The sequence below is a fragment of the Periplaneta americana genome, chromosome 9 (assembly GCF_040183065.1).
Source record: "Periplaneta americana isolate PAMFEO1 chromosome 9, P.americana_PAMFEO1_priV1, whole genome shotgun sequence".
Classification (NCBI taxonomy): domain Eukaryota; kingdom Metazoa; phylum Arthropoda; class Insecta; order Blattodea; family Blattidae; genus Periplaneta; species Periplaneta americana.
In genome coordinates, this window is record NC_091125.1 from 20,068,952 (window position 1) to 20,094,181 (window position 25,230).

Below are 25,230 nucleotides of genomic sequence, written 5' to 3' on the forward strand. Positions count from 1 at the left end.
ATAAAATTGAATTCAAACGCAAACTTACTAGGCACTTGGTCAGTAATTGAGACTCGTTCAGACATGGTTTCTTGTAAATAGTTCTTTTAATCTACCACAAAATATCTCAATATCCGGTAATTTCATCACTATAGAATTTTGTTATTGTAGGTTTAATTTGTAATTTAGTAAATACAAAAATATTCTTTGTTCTTAACTTCTATGATAAAATGTCTAGCTTTCATTAATCAGGTATTCTTGTCGTACTTTAATTTTTATTGTAATTGTAATTGTAAATTTAATATTAATTGTAATCTTATTGTTCATGTTATAGTTGTAATCCCCTGGTAGAGGGGCAGAGAAGGCCTGACGGCCTTATCTCTACCAGGTTAAATAAATAAATCTAAATCTAATCTAATAAAATATGTAAAGATAAAATATAATTTTATCATCAACATAAATTACAGTTACAGCTATTCACGGAAAAATGGACGAAATCTCAAATGTACAATAAATAAACAATAAATTCAGTTGTATGCTAAATACGAAAGTCTGATTCCAGCTAGTCCTTGAGTAAAGACCATTAACCTCTTCCAATAACAGGCGCAATTCACACAGAGAAGACGTGGCTCGGACATGGGGCAGAGACATGATGACTTTTCGAGTCTCTCCCATGTAAACAAATGTATCAATGCACACAGAGAGGACGGGATGGGGGCCTGCCACTTCAAAGTCAGCGCTTCGCCTCTTTCAAGTCACGAATGGCCCTTCAAAGTGACACGTGGCGTCTGACTGTAAAAGAAAATTCGCGACGATTTTGAATTTTATATTCAATTTTGTGAAGAGATGGTGTAATATGGTATATTTTATTTTTTTATTTTAGTAGGTTGTTTTACGACGCTTTATCAACATCTTAGGTTATTTAGCATCTGAATGAAATGAAGGTGATAATACCGGTGAAATGAGTCCGGGGTCCAGCATCGAAAGTTACCCAGCATTTGCTCATATTGGGTTGAGGGAAAACTCCGGAAAAAACCTCAACCAGGTAACTTGCCCTGACTGGGAATCGAACCCGGGCCATCTGGTTTCGCAGCCAGATGCACTAACCGCATGGTATAGAAACATTGGTGGGAGATTATATAACAATTCTGGAAACGGTCGGGATACATGTTCAATTCTTTCGTCACAGCTTTTACTCCAAAATATCTAAGAACTCGCTTTGAATATCTTACAACTTTGCGGAATCAACATCAGACTTTATTATCTATTCCTCGTCACTGTACCTCTTTCTATTCATCCTCTTTCACTGTGTCAGTTTGTTTCCTATGGAACTCCTTACCTCGTCATGTCAGTGATTGCTGAACAGTTAATCAATTTAAATTAAGAATTAAAATTACATACTTTTACATGAAATTGATTTATGAGTGTTAACCGAATTTAATAGCTTATTCTATGTATTTGTATAAATTGTCATTTAGATCTATTATAAAGTGGCAATAGGATATACATTGTAAACAATTATGTATCACGTTTCGTCAATATTTCATTATACAATATTTAAGCTCCTTAATGTGCATGATAACGATCTTATACAGTATTTAAATATCACTACGTTTTATTGTTTCAATGTGTATTGTATTTCACTTCTGGTAGTTTGGAGAGAAGGTCTCATGTCTTTAACTCTACCAGAATAAAAAAATAAATAAATGCATGCATAAATAAGTGCATAAATAAATGCATAAATAAATAAATAAATAAATAAATAAATAAATAAACATGCATAAATAAATAAATGAAAGAAATAAAAAAATGGGTTATTTTACGATGCTGTATTAACATCTCAGGTTATTTAGCGTCTAAATGATATGAAGATGATAATGCCGGTGAAATGAGTTCGGGGTCCAGCACCAACATTTACTCGTATTGGGTTGAGGGAAAACCCCGGAAAAAAACTCAACCAGGTAACTTGCCCCGATTCGGATTCCAACCCAGGCCAAATAAAATAAATTAAATAAATAAGATATGACATACATTCTTCCTTTTTTCAACCACTAAGGGTGCACACAAAATCTTATCTGTTTTTTAATATTATCATTTGTATGAGAGCCAGGGCATTCTCATCATCTGAAGAAGACATTACAAAAGCTTTGCGATGTGCAAGTGTCGCAAGGGTTTTTGACTCTTCAGTATGCTTTGCTCACGTTATGTCCGCATCGTGTCTCTGCCCGACTTCGAGCCACGTCCTGTCTACATCTTCTCTGTGTGAATTGCGCCACAGAGAGAACACGTTGCTGCATTGCTTACAGTGACTGACACCTGAACTTCTTAAAAATGTGTACTCTACAATAAAAATAAATCAACCATTTTCCATTTCATGGCATTGGCCTATCTCGTTAGCTGACATTTAAATTGGTATTAATGTGGTAATGGTATGCACACTCACTAGTGTTTACGAAACACCAGTATGCTATGGCGACTACAACTGACGACAAAACCACACCAAGACTGTCAATAAATGGGTCGTTTATTAAGTATAGCGACACAGTAAAAAATCTTGGACAGAGATCTAAACTGGGAAAGTCAAGTAACTCACATCTGTAAGAAAATATTTTCATTGCTCCACTCTCTAAATCACTGGAAAAACTGTTTGTCTCTTTCCATAAAAAGAAACATTATTATTCAATCGCTAGTGATGCCCCATTTTGATTACTGGGATTCTCTCTTGACAAATATAACTGTCAATTTAGTTGAAAGACTACAACGTGTTCATAATGTGTGTGTCCACTTCATCTGCAATACTCGTAAATTTGACCATATAACGCCATCTTTTGAAGTTCTTTCATGGGTCCACCTAAAGGAACGTAGAATAGCACATTCTTTATCTGTTCTGTTTAGAATATTATTCACTTCTACTCCAAAATATGTGAGAACTAGCTTTGAATATCTTACAACGTTACGGAATCAACATCAGGCCTTATTATCTATTCCTCGTCACTGTACCTCTTTCTATTCATCCTCTTTCAGTGTCACGTTTGTTGCCTATGGAACTCCTTACCTCGTCAAGTCAGTGATTGCCAAACGGTTAATCAATTTAAATTAAGAATTACATACTTTTACATGATATTGATTTATGAGTGTTAGCCGATTTTTATAGGTTATTCTGTGTGTATATAAACTGTCATTTAGGCCTACCATAAAGTAGAATTAGGATATGAATTGTAAATAATTTAATTATATATCATGTTTAGTTAATATTTCATTATAGCCCATGTACGCTTGTTAATGTGCATAAAAATCATTTTTATATTTAAGTATGACTTTACTATTTTTGTCATTGTTTCATTATGTATTTCACTTCTGGTAGTGTGGAAGAGAAGGCCTCATAGCCTTAACTGTACCAGAATAAATAAATAAATAAATAAATAAATAAATAAATTATTATGCACACACAATGGTTCTTACGAAACAGGAGTATACTATGATTATTATTTTGGAAGGCATAAGAGTGGGCAAAAATAAATAAATAAATAAATAAATAAATAAATAAATAAATATATATATATATATATATATATATATATATATATATATATATATAGGGACCATACTTTTGGTGAAATAAAATGGGTGATTTCGGTGTTAAATCTGACACAATTTCGGTGGATATTTCGTGAAATAAGTTTTCAATTAAATGAATTATGTTATGTTTAATTCCAGATCACATATAATATATCCCAATGTTAAAAACATAAACATGTAGAAGAGAACAACCAGCAGGATCGCCACTGTCGATTGGGAACGACCGCTAGTTGGAAGTACAGTTGCTCCATGCAATTCAAATGAGAGTTATAATGTGACTTCTTATGCAGTAGCTAGATGGCAGCATAGTGAAATTGATAAAAGTTGTTGCCATCAAAGCCTATAAGGCTGAGCAATCTGTTATATATGTGATCAAAGGTTTAACATACTTTGTTCCCTCCACCCCCACATATCAGCATCGCCAAATATAAATATAAACTGAGTATCGTTTCCACATTGTCCACAAGAAAATTTGTATGACAGTCAGTATTTTCGTCTATGCAGAAAATCTCCCCTCACTGTCCACATTAGACTGATGCAGGAAACAACACTGCCATTTTTGCAGACAGTTCACACCAAATTCACTATGGTTCTTTATTAATCTCCCAAAATCGCTTCACATCAAAATATAGCCTCTGATGCATTTGATTTGAACATTCTTTCTGCCATAGCAGACTGCCTAAATGACAAATACTATACAAATTTAAATATCTTGATACAATAGTGTAACAGTAACAAAGGTTCAACATGATATTATGAGAAAAATTACAACTGGACTATATAATTTGGTCTTCAGTTTATACTATACAGAAGGTTGTTTAATATTTCAATAGAACCTTTCAAAGCAAGAATGGCTATACCTAAACAATTCTGCTTTGGAATGGCGAAATTATGTACTATGTTCTTCAATCTTTGATGCATTCAAATACAGATACTGATTTTTTTTTTTTCAATAGCCATAGAGGAAATACAGAAATATTGGCAGTACCAAGTGAGTGACAAATTGACTGAAATTAAAGTCACAAACATGTTTTTTAACAACTGAATAAAATTTTGGTACATATTTCGTGGTTTTTGCGACAGGAGGTTATATTTCGTGATTATCGACATATTTCGCACAGTGATACAAGTTCAATGTTATTTTGTGAACTTTTATATTTCAGGTAGCTAGAAGGATAAATGTAACAAAGAAAGTAACTGTGGAAAATTTCGCGCATATCACTATTACCAAAAAGTACGGTCTCTACTGATATAAGATATAAATGTATTACAAACATGCATTTCACTGCAGGAGCATTTTTAAATGTACTGTACATCAAACATCATAATTATTATGTTTCTGCAGCTTCTGCAGTAACAGAGTTACAGTTCAGTTCTATATAAACAGCGTGTTAACTCAGTGAAACTGAGACTGAAGATATGCTTCTCATAAGCTTCATAATTTTATATACTGAATGTCCGGCATATATGTTGACATACATCAAGTCTGTCGAATCCCGGCCATTAAAGTCACTCATTTGAGTGCGCTCCTTGTATAATTATGTCAACATATATGCCGAACATGCAGTCAGGCTACACTAGAGGAAGGGGATTCAATCCAGTGTTGTAGATTGAACTTCAGCGTAGCTCAGTGGTTAGAGAACTTGGTACGTAGAACCAAGGACCTGGGTTCCATCCCCGGCGCCACAGTGAATTTTTCTCCTCTAATAACCATTGTTACCATAACAGATAAATTCTGTAGGACCAGAAATTAATCTTTACGTAGATTCTTCGCCCAACAGTGCATATACTGTTGAATCCTGGTCATTAAAGTCATCCATTTGAGTGCACTCCTTGTATAAAGGCAATATATGTCAACATATATGCCGAACATGGAGTCAGGCCACACTACATGAAAAACATAGAGGAGGGGGATTCGATCCGGTGCTGTGGATTGAACTTTGGCGTAGCTCAGTGGTTAGAGCACTTGCCACATTGAAGGAATGACCTGGGTTCGGTCCCTGGTGCCGGAGCGAATTTTTCTCCTCTAATAACCACTGTTACCAAACCAGATAAATTCTGTAGGACCAGAAATTAATCTTTACGTAGAAAACGTAGTGTTCTTACAGAAGAAAAATTAGATGACATAGGTGAAAGATTAGAACATACCCCTCAAAAATCTCTAATGTGTTTAGCAGAGGAAACTGCAATATTTCAGCCCTCTCAAGAAATGCAACAAAATTATATTGAAACTGAAGACATATAAAATTCCAAGAGTGCAAGCATTATAGGGTTTATAGGAAAAATCCTCATTCTATAGTTGAACTAAAAGACTATATACGAGAAGAAATCGAGGCTATCAATGATCTGGAACTTCAGAGTGTTGTTCATTCATTTATCAGAAGATGTCAGTTGTGTGTGGTGGCAAATAGGGACCATTTTCAGCAAGAACTGTGAGCATGGTAAGTCCAAATTACCGGTATTGAACATTTATTGTTAGTACTGTTATGTATTGTAGAAGTGCCGAGGAAATGGTTACGCACTTGCTGGAAACCACATGTCTCTGTACATGTAAATGTACGATGTCATTAAAGACTTTACAGTAATTTCAGACTAATATCTTTCAAAGTTGAATGTGCATTTTCAAACCTCTGGGATCACATAACCAGGGAATCCTAATACTTGCGAATGTATGATGTCAATAAAGATTTTACGCTAATTTTAAACTAATATCTTTCAAAGCTGAATGTGCATTTCCAAACCTCTGGAACCACATAACCACAGAATGCTAATACTTGCAAATATATAATGTCAATAAAGACTTTACACTAATATCTTTCAAAGCTGACTGTGTATTTTCAAACCTCTGGGATCACATAATCAGAGAATATTAATACTTGCGAATGTATGATGTCAATAAAGACTATACGCTAATATCTTTCAAAGCTGACTGTGTATTTTCAAACCTCTGGGATCACATAATCAGAGAATATTAATACTTGTGAATGTATGATGTCAATAAAGACTATACGCTAATATCTTTCAAAGCTGAGTGTGTATTTTCAAACCTCTGCGATCACATAATCAGAGAATACTAATATTTGCGAATGTATGATGTCAATAAAGACTATACGCTAATATCTTTCAAAGATGACTGTGTATTTTCACACCTCTGGGATCACATAATCAGAGAATATTAATACTTGCGAATGTATGATGTCAATAAAGACTATACGCTAATATCTTTCAAAGCTGACTGTGTATTTTCAAACCTCTGGGATCACACAATCAGAGAATATTAATACTTGCGAATGTATGATGTCAATAAAGACTATATGCTAATATCTTTCAAAGCTGACTGTGTATTTTCAAACCTCTGGGATCACATAATCAGAGAATATTAATACTTGCGAATGTATGATGTCAATAAAGACTATACGCTAATATCTTTCAAAGCTGACCGTGTATTTTCAAACCTATGATGTCAATAAAGACTTTACGCTAATATCTTTCAAACCTGGCTGTGCATTTCCAAACCTCTGGGATCACATAACCACAGAATGCTAATACTTGCGAATGTATGATATCAATAAAGACTTTACGCTAATATCTTTCAAACCTGGCTGTGCATTTCCAAACCTCTGGGATCACATAACCACAGAATGCTAATACTTGCGAATGTATGATGTCAATAAAGACTTTATGCTAATATCTTTCAAAGCTGGCTGTGCATTTCCAAACCTCTGGGATCACATAATCAGAGAATACTAATATTTGCGAATGTATGATGTCAATAAAGACTTTACGCTAATATCTTTCAAAGCTGACTGTGCATTTCCAAACGTCTGGGATCACATAACCAGAGAATGCTAATACTTGCGAATGTATGATGTCAATAAGACTTTATGCTAATATCTTTCAAAGTTGGCTGTGTATTTCCAAACCTCTAGGATCACATAATCAGAGAATAGTAATATTTGCGAATGTATGATATCAATAAAGACTTTACGCTAATATCTTTCAAAGCTGGTTGTGCATTTCCAAACATAACCAGAGAATGCTAATACTTGCGAATTTATGATGCCAATAAAAGCTTTACACTAATTTTAAACTAATATCTTTCAATACACATATATATTCATGTATGAGGTCTCACCGTCCTCATTGAATACAATGATCATATGAAGGAGAAGAGTTTGGCCAGCACCGTTTGATCGTGTCTTGTATAGCTCAGATGGAAAGAGCACTCAGCATGCAGAGTTGAGAGGTCCCAGGTTCGATTCCCAGTGCCGGAACGAATTTTTCTCAAATTAATAGATAATATCTTTCAAAGCTGAATGTGCATTTCCAAACCTCTGGGACCACATAACCAGAGAATGCTAATATTTGCGAATACATGATGCCAAGTAAAGACTTTATGCTAATTTTAAACTAATATTTTTCAAAGCTGGATGTGCATTTCCTAACCTCTGGGACCCCATAACCAGAGAATGCTAATACTTGCGAATGTATGATGTAAATAAAGACTTTATGTTAATTTTAAATTAATATATTTCAAAGCTGAATGTGAATTTCCAACCTCTAAGATCACGTAATCAAAGAATGCTAATACTTGCGAATGTGTGATGTAAATAAAGACTTTATGATAATTTTAAATTAATATATTTCAAAGCTGAATGTGAATTTCCAACCTCTAAGATCACGTAATCAAAGAATGCTAATACTTGCGAATGTATGATGTAAATAAAGACTTTATGCTAATTTTAAATTAATATATTTCAAAGCTGAATGTGAATTTCCAACCTCTAAGATCACGTAATCAAAGAATGCTAATACTTGTAAATGTATGATGACAATGTTTGTACATAATTACTAATGGATGAAAGAACCAGATAGACAGAAATGTGACACTATTGATGGTGAAAAAGAAAAGGAGAATGTTACTGACTAACATGCAGACTTTCATTTCATTCCATACAATTATATACTTAAGCTCATACTCACTCCACTTCTTCTTGAAGTCATAGCCACAATAGGATTCCAAGTATTAGAATGAGGATTATAGCGTTCAGCACTGGACAATTCCATGCAGTCATCTCTACCACCCACAGCATATATGAAGTTGTTAAATACTGCACAACCTAGATGTTTGCGTCTTGTTGACATGGGTGACACAGGAGACCACTTGTTTTGTCGAGGATCGTACCGTTCCACTGTAAATAATTCATAAAAATTTCTTTTTATCCTTTAATAATGTGTCATTGCATGCGATTATTCTTCAAAATGGTGTGTCGTGAAATCTGGCATTCAACAAGGATCAGTTCTCAGACCTTTACTCTTCATGATCTATATTAATGACGTGACTAATATGATAAAACACTGCAGATACCATATGTATGCTGACGACTTACAAATTTATTTGCATTTCCACCCTGATGAGACTAATGACGCAGTAAACAAAATAAACGAAGACTTGAATTCGATTTCACTGTGGGCACACAAATTTGGATTAAGGTTAAATCCAGAGAAATCGCAAGCAATCGTAATGGGACATAATCGTCTACGAAGCACTCTTGATAGTAGTACTATACCACATATAATATTGAATGGGATTATTGTTAAATACAGTGAAACAGTTAAAAATCTTGGCATTTTTATGGATAGCAATCTAAATTGGAACACTCAAGTAACACACATTTGCAAAAAAATATTTTCTCAACTTCACTCCTTGTTCCATATGAAAGAATTTCTACCACTTACTCTAAAAAAGAATCTTATTCAGATGCTTGTAATGCCCCATTTTGATTATTGCAATTCCTTGCTAACTAATGTAAGTTCACTCTTAGCTGAGAGACTACAACGTGTTCATATTGTGTGCATACAATTCATCTGCAATACTCGTAAATTTGACCATATAACACCTTCCCTCCAGTTACTTTCATGGGTGCGTCTGAAGGAACGAAGAACAATACATTCACTGCCTCTTCTGTTTAGAATCATGAATACTTCTACTCTGAATTATCTGTTATCGCGCTTTCAATTTCTTACAACTCTTCGAAACCGACATCAAGCACTTCTTTCTATCCCTCATCATAGAACGTCTTTATACTCATCTTCCTATACTGTAGAAATACCTCGCCTCTGGAATTCGTTACCTAATGATGTCAGGGACTGCCAGACTTTATCACAATTCAAAATTAAATTGGAAAATTTTGTCTTAGTTAATGTTTTAGGTATTGCTAGAAGTATTGATTTGTGTTTTTTTTCTTTCTTTTTCTTTTTTAATCTAGATTAAAATTGTAACTTTCTTGTTTATGTTACTTAATTAGTTAGGATACAATTAATTATGATACTTAATCACTCATTTAAAGTTTGTGTGACTGCAATCTCTATATATATTTTGTGTGGCTTTACTTTGTTTATAATGTTTTTTTCTCTCTCTCTCTTTATTTTTTGTGCAGCTTTATTTTGTAAATAGTGTATTTTTTTCTCTGTTTATTTCTATTATTGTATTTGTATTCCTCGTGCTGTGGAAGAGAAGGCCTGATGGCCTTAACTACACCAGAATAAATAAATAAATAATAATAATAATAATAATAATAATAATAATAATAATAATAATAATAATAATAATAATAATAGAACTTCACTACTTAAATATGTAACATTCTGAAGTAGAAGCAGTAGAAAAGTTAAATGCATATAAGACTGGTAAGCACAAAAAGTAATTCTTTGCGTGAAAAGTAAAGTAGAGTCCTGTAATAACCACTTTTCAAAGTTTACATTAAATGAAATGTATGCAATTTAACTAAATATATACTATCAGTTGTCCTCATTTATGTAGAAAACAGCATAATCAATGCAGAAATCAGGGTTCGGGGATTTACAACCGGCTAAGGTAGGTAAAAATATTATCCTTTTTCTGTTTAGTTTAGTTTTTGGAATCTTAGGATTAGTCCTTTTTGAGAATTTGTCCTGTCTCACTGCATATTGTAGATATTGAGTCTTTTAGAGTGGGGCATGAGATCTGATGGTTTTCGTTACAATGTTCTTTTTATTCGATTATTTAATGATGCTGAATGAACTACTAGGTTATTTAGCATCGATGGAATTGATGATATCAGGATGGTATTGGCCGAGAATTCGTCACAGATTACCTGACATCCACCTCCCAATTCGAAAAAACCTAAAACCAGAGAGAGGGAAGGAGGGAGGGTGCGAGGGAGGGAGGGAGGGAGGGAAGGAGAGAGAGAGAGAGAGAGGGAGAGAGAGAGAGAGAGAATTAAACGCACGCCCAATATTTGGATCAGCACACAAATACACTACTGCTTAAGCTATGTTGGTGATTACACTATTATGAGGGAATGAATTAAAACAAGATCACTGTTAGAAATAGGAAGAGGTTCTACTGCAATTTATTGAGATATTCAGTTCTTAAAAATCAATTAATATGGTGGTTTCCAATACAATAATTAATGCAATCTTGCAATCATGCATACTCTTGCGGTGTGTGATGTAACACCATCCTATTTAAGCCAAATGTTGGCATTAGGCATCAATCTTTAGAGTTCTGGACGAAGGGAAGTGTCAAGGAAGGTGCAATAGCAAACAGAATTTAAAGTGAGAGCTTGGCTATTCTCCTTGAAGAAGTAAGGACCAATTACAACAAATGAAGAGACGTCACACCATTCTGTTACTCTCTCTCATTATGAAGAGTTTTCGTGCAACTGCACTGAATTTGTGCCACTCCAATACCGGAAGTTTCACTTTATAACACTTATTGATAAAATTTAAAACTTTATAACTTGAAATTTTAAAAGTGTTAAAACTATCTTGTTTTTTTGTTTTGTTTTGTTTGTTTTTTTTTTTTTAAGGTAATGTATCTTGGGTTGCCGTACGGTCCAGTTTCAGTATGGTTTCTGTCATCGTCAGTGGTCTTCTGCATCAGCTGTCATGCTTATACCTTGTTTTGCTGTTCTCTGTCTTCTATGGGTAGGGAATGCATCTTCCATCCATTGAATTGAATTGAATTTAACAGAGGAGGGCACTATAGCCCAGCACTGCTGTTAAGATCTATTGTGCTGACCCTCTGGTGATGTATTCCCAAACCCACACTGGCTGATCACACTAAGGTTCTGTGTGCCCAGGCTTCGAGCAGGCAACCCCACTCGTCCCTAGGCCAGCACCCTCCATGCATTGCCAGCCAGTGTTCGGAAAATGTTATGGAATGATAACAAAATGGAGAAATGGTGACAGAATGATGTAAATGTCTAAATGAGGAAAAACAGGAGAACTCCAACTGCGACCTTGTCCGTCACAAGTGTCACTATGGATTTTTTCAATGAAAAAATCCCAGACCTGACCAGGAATCGAACCCAGGCCGCCTGCGTAAAAGTCTGAAGGTTTGACCATTCAGCCACAGCTGAGGTATCTTCCACCCATTGAAGACAGACAACAGCAGAACAACGGATAAGCATGACAGCTATAGCAGAAGACCACTGACGATGGTGAAAAATCATGCTGGAACAGGACTGTATGACAACCTAAGGTATAGTACATTAAAAAAAAAGAACAAACAATTTTAACACTTTAAAGTTTTCACATTTTACAATTTATTTTTCAATAAGCAGTGGTTTATGCAAAATGGTAGGGCTAACACTGTGTTGGAATTTTTATGTGAAATGTTCAACATGCGCATCATTTCATACAGTTTTCTAGATCATTTCAATGGTGGACAATCTCGGCTCCCAAATAGTGAAGATTTCAACATACGTGACTTTGTTTTTCTTTGGGAATTTCTGAAGGAAAAGATTTTTCCGAAAAGACAGCAAGATGTAATGGCATTTAGAAGACTTATTGTTCAAGCCTACAATAAAATTATGTAACTCATGTGCCACAGGATAATTGGTACCATTAATGGTCACTAGAATGACGCTAACAATCGAAATTGTGACTATACTGATCATATGTTGCAGTAGAGCAATTTTCCATAGTGTAGCCAAATCTTTATTGTGAGATATGTTTGCTTGAAAGTCTCTTTATAATATAATTTTTATCCAACAACCTGCACCATCCTGTACAATAGGCACAAAACCCAGTCTTTCACATAAGAAATACAAGCTCTGTCAATGGGCTATGAAGTTACGACTTGTATCGGACACATTCTGTTGACATATCTCAGTCATATTTTTCTTCTTATATCTTTAATATTAGTTATGTGTTATATTTTTTATAACAAATGAAGTTGTTTTTGTGTTTAAGACGACAATTGGCATTGGACAGAATAATAACTTAATGATAAAATGCTGTTTCTGTAAAACAGATATCACACAATGATTAACCAATACTTTTCCATACAAATAAGCAAAGGAAAGACAGAAATTGATGCAATTAAATTCACATGAAGAAAATAAATATCACGAAGCTGTACCTAAGCTTTGCATAGAAGCACATGCTTCACTGCTGAGCTATAAACGTTGCTTCACAGGGGAAGCAGTTTCGTGTTATATACGAGATTACACCTGAATCACATTATAATATTAGCTTCGTCCATGATGCTCAACATTCGCTCACTCCTGAATCAGGCATTCATCTGAAGGAGACTTAGAAAAATTTATGCTCCAAGAGTTTTTTTTTTTTTTTGTTCATAGGGTATATGAGATAAATAAGGTTGTGATTGATAGTGTGTGGGCGAACTCACGTGTGTGGAGGCTCGACATTATCTTGCTCATAACAATTCAAAACCTGTGGTGACATAAGAAGAGGATCATGAAGTGTTACTGGACAAGATAACACCAAGCCTCCACACAGTGTCAATCACAACCTGATATTTCTCACAGTATATATTATGTTGTATTGTATATAGGAATTTATATGACTTTTATTGAAATAACCAAACTTATAAAGCAATTACAAATACAATCAGGCTCTAAAATATTTCAACAAATATCAAGGCTGCGAACTGAAGGAAGTCTTTTATTTTTTATTTCATTGTCCAATTCTTCTTAAAATTTAAACTTTCTTTATAGTGTTTCAAAAGTACCTGTATTAAGAGGACATTGGCCATCTGAACCACCAATTGCATACAAGAAGCCTCCAAGCACAGCCACCGCAACACCAAGACGTCGAGTAGTCATGGGTGCTACTTTTCCCCACTTATTTTCCTTAGGATCATACCTGAACAAACAAACATGTAAATAACAAATAATGTTGACGAAATATTTAGAGGTTTCAAATTATGTTAATGTTATTTCTTTAGTTTTTTGTTCATATATTAAGTCGGCCTTTGTGATTTAATGATTACTATATTTGTGTCTAGATCCAAGCATCATGGGTTAAATTGTATTGCAAGCAATAGATGTTGGGTGGGAAAACATCCTAAGTGCCACTTCATCAGATAAGGAAATAAAACCTCACTAGTTCCATATTGAAGCAAGTGCGCGCGCATACACCATATTAGTAGGTATACTGCATGTTAAAGATTCTTTGTTTATAATACTGCATGTTAAAGATTCTTTGTTTATAAATAAAGGCAAAATTTGATGTTCAGGTCTTTCCTTATTCTGTTCCAAACTCTAGGCAATAAATGGTGAAGGCCTATGATAGAACAGAACGGAAATATAGTGCTATGTCTTTTATATTTACAAAAGTAATGCTTAATTGCAATTAAAATTGAATGAGAGAATTTTGGAAAAAAAAAAAAGCTCAGACACATCAAACCTTGTATTTAGAAAGGAATATTTTTATGAAAACAAAATATTTTCGTGACTACTGTTATGAGAATTATGACGTCATCGAGAACATTAAATTAAATGGCACTCAATACTTTCTATTTATTTATCATCTGAACACCGTCTGCTGGGTCGCATTCTATGGCTGCAGGCAGTGCATCTGAAAGAGTGTATATTTTATATGATGTTTAATTTGTTTTGTACAGAAGCACTAAGGTTATGCTTACTATGGTAACAAGTTCATTGTTGATACATTTTGTTAGTACACAGTGAACCAGCCAGGGCTAGACTTCTAACAGCACTCATGGCAGCTGATTCATATGTAATGATGCTACCATACGTGAAGGATTCATTCTGCACTTTTGCAGTTAATACTGCGTAATGATGTACTTACCGAATTCACAATTCACGTTCGAAATGACGTCCTTGTGATATCTGGCAGGCTCCACATCTGAAGACATGTCCAGCAACTCGCCGTAGTTCATTCTCCAAAGTGGCTCGAGTTTCGTGCCAGATATTTTCAGTTCCTCAAGTGAACATGGGTTGTTCGTGTAAACTTGAAATAACTGTACAACTTTTCGTTCTCACTCAGCTCATTAAAAAATGGACGGAATGAACTGTGTATATCTTTGTGTGTTGACTGTTTCCTCAAAGAAAATGGGGCCAATCAGTCTTTGTCTGCTCAATGCACACCATACCCCTATTTTTATGTCATGTAGCAGTTGTTTGTGAAAACGGTGTGGATTTTCATTGTCCCAGTAACGATTATTTTTTGTGTTCACGTAACCACTGAGGTGGAACCATGCTTCGTCACTATAAAAAATTAAGGTGGGGTCAAGTAGTCCATCATACATTGAATGTTAGAACCAAATGCAAAACCTAAGTCTGTTCTGATAATCGGGTTCCGTTAACCTCTGAACTACATGAATTGTTTCGTACCTCTTATAACTGAAGACTGTGACACCCCTACTTGCTGAGCTACACAGTGGGATGATGTCACAGAATTTCTCTCTAGTCGGTGGCCAATTTCATCTAACATCTCCTCAGTGAGAACATATGTTCGCTTCTTATCCAATACTGATCCAGTTGTACGAAATTTCTTCACTAAAGTGTAAATCATTGCTTTAGAAGCTCTGACGAAACAGGGAATGACTGACAGAAGTTTGTTACAACTGTTCTCCAAGATTCGTATTTCACAAAGTTGTCGTAAATAAACACTCGTTGTTCAAGGCTATATTTCATAATGGACACACCACTGCAAACTAAATATATGTTATACAACTGCATGCTCACTGGGTGAACGTGTTTACGTAACTAAACACGAAACGTACGCGAGCAAGAGGTCTGCTGATTATTGCAATGGCGCAGCAGTTACTATGCATACGACTCTCCACTGACACTGGTCTAGCCCTGGCTGACTCACTCTGTACTTGTGTTATGAAAGTAGTTTTATTGATGAAATAAATACTTTAAAAATGTATGCTTAACATAAAACGATCTTTTAATGTCTCTGAATTTCACTTCTATTTTACTCACAGTTAACTGAAAAAATAAGTAGTCAATTTGGATGAGTTTCATTAAAAAAATGTGCATACCTCTTGTTGTGTCCGTCTTCTGTCACCAAATCCTATCATCATCAGAATTTCAATTCTCTCATTTTCTGTTAAGAACATATTGTTTTGTGTTGATTTCATCAATAAAAGGCTTTCACAACACATGGACTAACCAAATATGTCAATAAAATTGTTGCCATATTAAACATAACTGCTGCAAAAGGGTATCTGTCGGATATAGGGGGGAGAGCCATTAATCCTTCCCATTGAAGGCTTTAAGGAACCAACCTGGACAAATACCCAATGTCCCATCCCTACCTTCCAGTGGTGCAGCTGTTAGTAAGCATAATTTTACGAGCTGAACTAAAGGGAGGGGCTACTCATCCATTAGCACTGGTCAGCTTGATGAGTTAATGATTGAATTTGGTATAATTTTCCCCTATCAAATACCTAATTCCCTCTTTACCCTTTCCTATCCATTCCTCTGACTGAACTCTTACTTTCTTCGATCCCGACGGCATTAGAGCATTCGAGGCCTAGGGGTTCATTTCCCTTTCCTTCCTCCTCTTTCTACTTTTCTGTTCCTAGTGTTGACCTGCTATGGCACTAAAATCGTCCTCCAGTGGCTTAAGGAGGGAAAGCTGGTGATCAACAAGATCTCCCAGCTAGGTCCAATGGACCCGTCGACCAACAGCAGGTGTGGTCCTCCAGACATTCTGGGGGTTGTGTGTGAATGAAGTAGCCACCAAAACGTTAAAATATGGTGTTCACTTAAATCGGCTACAACTTGCCATTTAACCGCTCACAATCCCAAGGGAAAAAATGGAACTCTCTGCATCAAAATTCACAGTTAATTCCCGATTTACCACGAAAATCGTCTGTAGCTGCATTTAGATTGGCAACAGGCCATGATTGTTTGGCTAAACATCTGCATAGAATTGGAATATATCAGTCCTCTAACTGCCCATTGTGCAACTCAAACCAAGAAATGGATTCGGAACACCTCAAAATCTGTGCTTCATTGGCTGGTCATGATAATATCTTTTAAAAATATTGGAGTGCAAGAGGTCAAATGACTTTATTGTCAAACACCTGGCATTAGAAAACAACAACAACATAACCATATTGCTTCTGTAATAAACTAATGTTATTACATAAAAAAATACATTCTTTCAGATGATATTAAAACAACTATAGGGTACCATTTAAAAATGTTCTCAATGACATAATAATTCGCATAACAACAGCCGCAAAAATATTTTGTTTCCATGAAAATATTCATTTTTAAATAAGGTTTTTGTCCAAAATTCCCTCATTCAATTTTAATCAAAATTATGCGCTACTTTTGAAAAACTCTGTATTTCAATGTGCAAGGGACATTAATTGAAGTAAGGATAAACCAAGATGAGGTAAGTAGAAAAAAAGACTGACTTTGTTGTCTGAGGCCAGGTATAGGTCAGGCAAGCAGTCTCTTAAATACTTATTACTTTACCCACAACATTTATGACTCTATTGATATATTTTTATATTCTACAAGTTAGTTCTAATTTAAATGCAGTAGATTTTCAGAATAGCTGGCTAGATAGTTTTCAATGTGTCCCAACTTTTCGATTATGTTAGCCAGGCAATGTAAAGAATTTTATTCATGAGATGGGGTATTCATAAAGGAGAATTCATTTAAGTGAGAGAATGATAGGCAAAGGCAGTAACTAGCATAGGTGAATCTGAACAAGAAATGACACGTAGAGTACAATAATTCTTTTTTTTTTACTTCTGACCACTCAATGTACACGCAAACTCTGCAAGGAGGCTAAGGAAAAAATCGTACTTCAAAGTTTGCGTGGAGTTTTCTCAGCAGGGAACAAGTCATTTTACGTATTGTAAATCTCCGACATGAGTATTCTGACATTACTTTCTTATCAAAGGAAGCCATGCTACATGTTTTATTATTTTTAAAGATCCACAACTACCTATAAGTCAGATTTAAACCTGTGGATCTTAAAGTTAATGGCAAGCATAACATCAATGAAGATGCCTTAAGAAAACGTAACTTCATACATTACTATTTTTTTTTTAATGATCTGTTTTCAGGTTAATAATGTGACCTCATATTTTACGTTCGTATTTACTCTCGTAATTTTTCCCTACTTTCCTAAAAATTTGGAGGCGAAAATTTGAGGAGGGGGAGATTATGCGATGACTGATTCAATATGAAAAACTTATCAGATTACCAGGAAACAATTGGCATTCATACAGTCCTCTCTGTAGATTGAAAACTCAAAAAAGTTTCATATCCATTGTTCAAGAATTAAAACAGGAAATCAATATCCCGAATTTAAAAGAAAACTTACAAATTAAACCAAACCCTTTAAATCTATTAAATATAGAATATAATCTAAATTTAACAGAAGAAATACTGAAATCAGAAGTAAATATTGAAACAATTGTCTTCAGAGACAATTAATATTAGGTACCCTCCACAAAACTGGCTTCATTTATACACTGATGGATCCTTGATCTCCAGGGAACAAGGTGCAGGTGCAGGTGTTACGTGCTGTCTCTTCTCACTTTATAGATGGGGAAATCGTTGCAATAAGTGAAAGTCTCAGGAATCTTCTATGCCACATCAATAAATTTAAGAATGCAGTTATATTGTCAGACTCCAAAGCAGCTATTCTATCAATAGTCTCTAACACACACCTTCATCTTACACAGCAGAAATAACTAAAATGCTCTCTCAATTAATATCACTCAATAAAAGAATTGTATTCCAATGGATACCATCCCACTGTGGAATCCTGGGAAACGAGAATGTGCATGCTTTAGCAAAGAAGGGCAGCACTGCTACTTACAGACCTGTTACTAAATCTACGTATTACTCTGTGAAAAGATTTGTTAAATCTACATACTTAGACTTCAACAAACAAAATTTGATAATACAATCTCAAGGGAAAAAATGGAACTCTCTGCATCATAATCAACAGTTAATTCCCGATTTACCACGAAAATCGACTGTGGCTGTGTTTAGATTGGCAACAGGCCATGATTGTTTGGCCAAGCACCTGCATAGAATTGGAATATATCAGTCCCCTAACTGCCCATTGTGCAACTCAAACCAAGAAATGGATTCGGAACACCTCAAAATCTGTGCTTCAGTGGCTGGCCATGATAATATCTTTGAAAAGTATTGAGTGCAAGAGGTCAAATGACTTTATTGTCAAATGCCTGGCATTATAAAATAACAGGAACAACAAAATATCGAGAATAATCTGGTCATAAATAACATGAAACATTCCATGTACTAATCAAATCAATGTTTAATACCATATAACTACAAATGTATACATGCAATTTGAGTAATTATGAACAATCATGTGGGTTTTCTTTGTACCGTTGTTATGTCAGTTCTAATGCAGGCAGTCTGACCTTTATTAATCTCATATCATGCTATTAGTAACAAAATTTGTTAATTAAGTAAAGAAAATAAACATACACATATTTTATATTCCACTACTTTCAACAGACAATAAATCCACATCATGTTCCATGTCATCAGAGGAATCACAGATATTTTTCGTTATAGGATAAGATCAATAATGACCTTGGGTTTCCCATGCTTATTGATGTAGAATACGTCTTTCCCCATGTTGAGTATGTGCAACTGTTTCGGGAAACAAAAAATGGCAGAATTTCAAATGCTTACTGTAATAAGACTATAAGTTGCCACAGTCAAATGCTAATATTGTGTTATAAGTAGTTAAGCCATGAACCAATGTAATTTGTGTGATCATGCCCAGTGAAGTCACCTCCCCTTGCTAGAGACATAAGGCCCCAGGACTCCCAAATACAAGGTAGACGTATTAAACACTATGCCACCGTCTCAGTCAAAATTATATATTGTTTATTTAGTAGCTTCATTCAAATAAAAATAGACATCAACTGGAAAGAATGTGCTGAAAAGATGCATGTCAGCCTCTCGGCCTTTTTGTGCTACCATTTAATACATCATATGAGTTCCAGCTATGTATTCTTAATGAGTTCCAGACAGCCCTGTGAAAGAAAAATTAGTCCTAAAATTTCAAGATCTTGATGTTATTGCCAATTTGGAAATGTTATTTAATTTTATATATATTCAGATTTTATTATCATGGCTTAAGATATTTAATATGATAAAAATGCATTTCTAGCATCAATTTTCAGTTCTTACAATTTATGTAGCTTTCAATATATAGATGCATTCATTTGTTGACAAAATGGCGGAATGAAATGTGCCATCGAAAAAAAAGATTGAAATTATGAAAATGTTTCTTAAAAGTACATTACTATCAAGATTTTGCGAATAAAACAAGTATTTCTGGAATTCGTTTAAAAACTTCAATATGTTATTTTGCTTACAAATCCGCTTTTTTTTGGGGGGGGGGGAGGGGAGGATATGGAAAGAAGTATAAAGAAATGGTACAAAAAGTTGGCAATTCATACTGCTCAGTGACAGAGTTTCAAAGAGTTGGAGTGTCCTCCATTCTAAGATCTTACATTCAAGAGTTTGTGTGTGCTGCTTGGACAGTCTACAAATGACTCACAGTTTGTAGATGTTTCCTGAAATGACCGCGACCAGCAAATAACCCAACTGCTTTCTTAAATTTTCTTACGTTCGGATGCAGGAGGCACTTTGTGAGAGCTTGGTTGGGGCCTTTAACAAAAGTTTTGCTAAGAGACTTGCCAGGATATTTTGTCCATCTTTTTTATGTTCTCTTCTAGCCCATAATTTTACTGCAGATTATGCATTTGATTTGTTAATACAGTGTACATCACTGATTGTAATCATGGATAATGTTATCAGTCAGTTAATGTTATCACTTTTATGAAATCCCATATGGAAAGAAACTAAAACATTGCAAAAAAATTGTTTATTGCAATCAATGATTCGGTTTATGTTATCACCTTTCTGTTGATTAATAAATTTCGTCCCAGAGTACTTATTGGAAATACAGTACCACAATATTAACATGTGACTTTGGTCAAGGACCAGTTGAATAGGGCGGTTCTCAAGCAACAAAACATACATTGTCTGGTTTGCACAAACTTTCAAGAAAGGGATGGAGATACAGGTGATTGAAATTCAATGCAGTGGCATTCGCCCCCCTCTTATAACACACTAAAACAACTTGAGGGGAGCTGTGGTAGCTTCCTATTCTTAAAATTGTGTGCTAACAATAAACCAAATATACCAACAGTTTAGCTTCAGCTTTTGATTTATGATGGCCATACTGATACAGTGGAACTATAACAAGTTTGCAAAATAAATGTAAAAAACTAAAAAAAATATTGAACTTTCAGAATTATTAATGATTCAACGAAATGTAGCAGTGTCGTCACAAATTTCACAGCTACTTTCGTGCAAGCCTTTAAAAACCGAGACAGTATTCTGAGAGTGGCAAAGGTAAACGGAAACTTGAAACTATTTAGGAGGAACTGAAGTAGGGAAGACAGTCAGGCAGAGTTAGCTTTAAAACTATGATCTACCAATGTTCGTGAAAAAGATACTTGTGTTGATAGATCCCTTGTGAGGCAAAATGTGGAGGAACTTGCTAAGAAAATAGGAAAAGACGATTTTGCAGCAACTGAAGGATGGTTCCAGTGATGGAAGAAATGGTGCACAAATTAACGCATGGTTAGCAGAAGGATGCTGATTTCTCTGTGGCAAGATAATATGTAGAGAAGTGGCCGAAAATTATTTAAGAAATTCCTCCAAGTTATGTTTACAGTGCAGACGAGACTGAACTTTATTATTGTGCTTTGCCTGAGCATACATATCTGATCAAAAATGAAAGTGATAAAGAATGTACAACTGTGAAGAACTGATAGACAGTCTTTTGTTGTGCAAATATATGTGGTGAAAAAGAAAGGTAACACAACAATAGACAATTTTTTTAAGTACTGATAGTATAATACTGTCTTGCAGTTTTATACTGAAAATTGAAAACAGCATTTTTCGGTCACTGATAGCATTAGCACAAGAAACTGGTCAGCAGTGCACTATTTTCCCAGTAGAACCCTGAACCTGGGGCTGGTTGGTTGGTTGGAAGCACCAGTAGTAGTAAGTGAAATATTCTTGATTTGCCAGCAATTCTACGAGCTGACACCGAACTTGCAATGAAGTTTAAAAATAGAATGTTTAAAAGTGGCTACAATGTATATAATTTGTAAATATACTTTTTTCTATCTGAGAATTCAAGTTGAATGGCATTAATATCTTACGTTACAGCACATTACATATTATTATTATTATTATTATTATTATTCTTGCAGCTGACGATCCAATGAATTTATCGTAATTATTAAGGCTAACAAATATACTATCTTCTTGCGTTTTACTATTAGTATTATTCTGAGGACTGAAATGAATTCAGTCAAAAGTTTAACTAATCCATTCTCTATGAGAAATATGGAAGAAAAAAATAGAAGTCAAACAGTTGGAAAGGCCTACACATGATTCGATTATACATCAGAAAGAAAAAGACGGGAAAAATTGTGCATATAATAGAAAATTTCACAGAATAGAGTATGGTAACAGTTGGGTATGTGGTTGTGAAATAAGGAACACTCTTTTCTGTTTCCCTTGTCATCTCTTAGGTAACATTGATCCTCATTTGTGCAGGGGTAACTGATTTAGGCCACCTTATCAAATTTATAAAACAACACAAAGATAATATTAAAGACATGCATAACATATTGAATCTCAGTTCTATCAGCAGTGTAAGTATAGCAGCACAGTTAAGCAGTGCGTATCATGATGAAATATTGAAACACAATCAACAATTGGAAATGTATGTGCTTTCGAAATCTGAGAAGAAGAATGGAAGGATTCAACATTAGAATAATATATAAATTCTGCAGTAGGAAGGGGCGTAGTATGAACTTAATTTTCGACATTAGATTAGTTGCATGTTAAATTTTATGTATGTGTATGATCAACTGAGACATTCTCTGGAACGAGAGTTTAACTACAAAATCTTGAATTTGAGATACAGAGCATCAAACATTTTAAATCTCGTATAACAGCAATGTGCAGAACGCCATTCAAATGTTTACAGAGGGTGCTGTGTTTGTTGGAGGAAAATATTATTTTGTCAGAAGAGATTTGTGTTATTAAGGTTTCAATATATGCTGGAAATGGAAAAAGGACGTAACATATATTAAGTTGTTATTCCAGGGAATATTTCTATTGTTTGATGTTATTTATAATCAGATTATTCTCGATATTTTGTAGTCCTCATATAATTTCCCTCGCCTTGATAGTTCGCCTCCGAATTTTGAGAATGAAGGCAGAAATTACGTATGTATATGGTGAAAGGAATATGTAACCCAGCAGGTATGCATTACAGTAGTTGAAAAAAATTCATTCTTTCACTCTAAGAACTTTCATGCGAAATCATCATAAATTAAGATGTGATGACAGTTCCATGAACACAGTTATGTATACTTATACAAGTATAAAGTGCATTACGTCTATGCAAAATTTACCTTTCTACATGGTTAAGGCACTGAACTCCATCTTGTCCACCAACAGCATACAGGAAGCCATCAAGTACCGCTACCCCAACACTAGTTCTGCAAGATGTTGTAGGAGCTACATCACAGGACCATTGGTTAGTCTGTGGATCATACCTGTAATGCAGACATAGTTCTGTCACACATACAACTTCATTACATTTACTTTTCACTTACGAATTAACAATCATAATAATTAATTTCTGTTTTAAAACAACTGGTGCAGCTCCTAAATTTTTCCCCAGATTATTTAACTTAAATTATTTTATTAAAAAATGTATATAACTGAATATTAATTAAACATAATGTATCTAGTAACAAGTCGAATCAGTCTTGGATAAGGTTTATCACTATAATAATTCTATGCTTTTATAAAATGTGATAAAATACACTCAGTCTTCTGATAAATTTTATTTCTTTGAGAAGGAAAAAATCATCATGCCTATCTCTATGAGTTTCTAAAATTTTTAAGCTAGTAAACCAATTTCAGTTGAGGACATTCAGACTATGTTGCTGTTTGAGAGCATCATATAAACACTTTTTAAAGTCCTCCATCATTTATCAATTAAATACAAAACTATTTCTCAAATCTATGAAGTTGTAAACATTTTGAAATTACAATAATTAATGTCTACTGGAATCACTTGGATGATGAATGTGTTAAATTTAACTGATTTATTGGTTATTTATGGAAAGATGATGTGAAGATTGATCTCCAGATTGTGAACGCATTTTATTTCTGAATTTTTCCCAAAAACTGAAAGTAGCTTTTGAATTATGTATATAGTCCTTAGGAGTTATCTATGCTTGCAGTTCTAGATAATGTTAGAATAGAATTGTCATTGCAAACAACTTCGCAATGAACTATTTAGGTTTAGGTGTGTGGTCTCTTAGTATACATTGAAAATAGAAGTATCTGATCAATCCATCAATGCTTTAATCATCCAGGTCTGGATGTTAATGAAATGCTAATTTTGGGTGATACAACTATTTCATCAAAATGCCACTTCTCCATGCTTCTACTTATCTTGTTCTGAGACTTGGCTCATAAACAACCTAGGTGACGATTTACAGAAATCAAAAGTAATGTTATGGAGCAGTTCTGATAAATATTCTATGTAACATTATTTCACTTTTAAATACTAATTTCCAACAATTTCGGTGCTTGCACTGAAATTATTACATCAACAAACATTACATACAAAAATATTATCCTTACAATATTGATCTGTTTGCCAAAATCTTATCTGGTACTAACTATGAAATTACAAGAATTTTGTTTAATTACTTTTCGAGTTGTTATGACCAACTGGATTAATCTGGCTCAGGATAGGGACTGATGGTGGCAAGGAACCTCTGGGTTCCTTAAAAGCCACTTGTAATTAAGTACATGTATAAGTTATCATGACCAGAGCAGTGTATATACACATACAGATGTTGTTGAGACAAGTCGAAACATATATTTTCGATGAAATCTAAAAACAGCTTTTGTATACTCATGGAAAGAAAAATGGCCAGTTTAGAGACATCTTTACGGTAGCCATGCAGTACAACTTTACCAAAACTATGCATCATATTAACTTCGTGAATTCTATTATCGATTTATTAATTTGTCCTACAGAATAATATCTGTGATACTGACAATTAATATTTGAGGAGAAAAATTTGCTCCGGCGCCGGGGATCGGCGTAGCTCAGTGGTTAGAGCGCTTGGTATGTAGAACCAAGGACCCGGGTTCGATCCCCGGCGCTGGAGCTAATTTTTCTCCTCAAATATTAATTGTCAATATCACAGATATTCTGTAGGACAAATTAATAAATCGATAATATTCTCACAGCTGCAGTGCATATATTTGTACA

General features: G+C 34.5%; 2 protein-coding genes across 3 annotated transcripts in view; one reads left to right on the forward strand and one right to left on the reverse strand.

Annotated features, from left to right (window-relative positions):
- Positions 1-25,230, forward strand: part of LOC138705821 (nose resistant to fluoxetine protein 6-like) — a 358,549-nt gene that overhangs the window by 61,259 nt on the left and 272,060 nt on the right. The window lies entirely within an intron of this gene.
- The window catches only part of dbo (Kelch-like protein diablo), a 103,551-nt gene that overhangs the window by 24,372 nt on the left and 53,949 nt on the right, over positions 1-25,230 (reverse strand). For both annotated transcript variants that reach the window (XM_069834482.1, XM_069834483.1), the window contains exons 6-8: positions 23,345-23,488; positions 13,580-13,713; positions 8,542-8,750 (exon numbers count right to left, since the gene is read on the reverse strand). In XM_069834482.1, the coding sequence (XP_069690583.1) occupies positions 8,542-8,750; positions 13,580-13,713; positions 23,345-23,488 (487 nt within the window). The remainder of the gene's footprint in view (positions 1-8,541; positions 8,751-13,579; positions 13,714-23,344; positions 23,489-25,230) is intronic.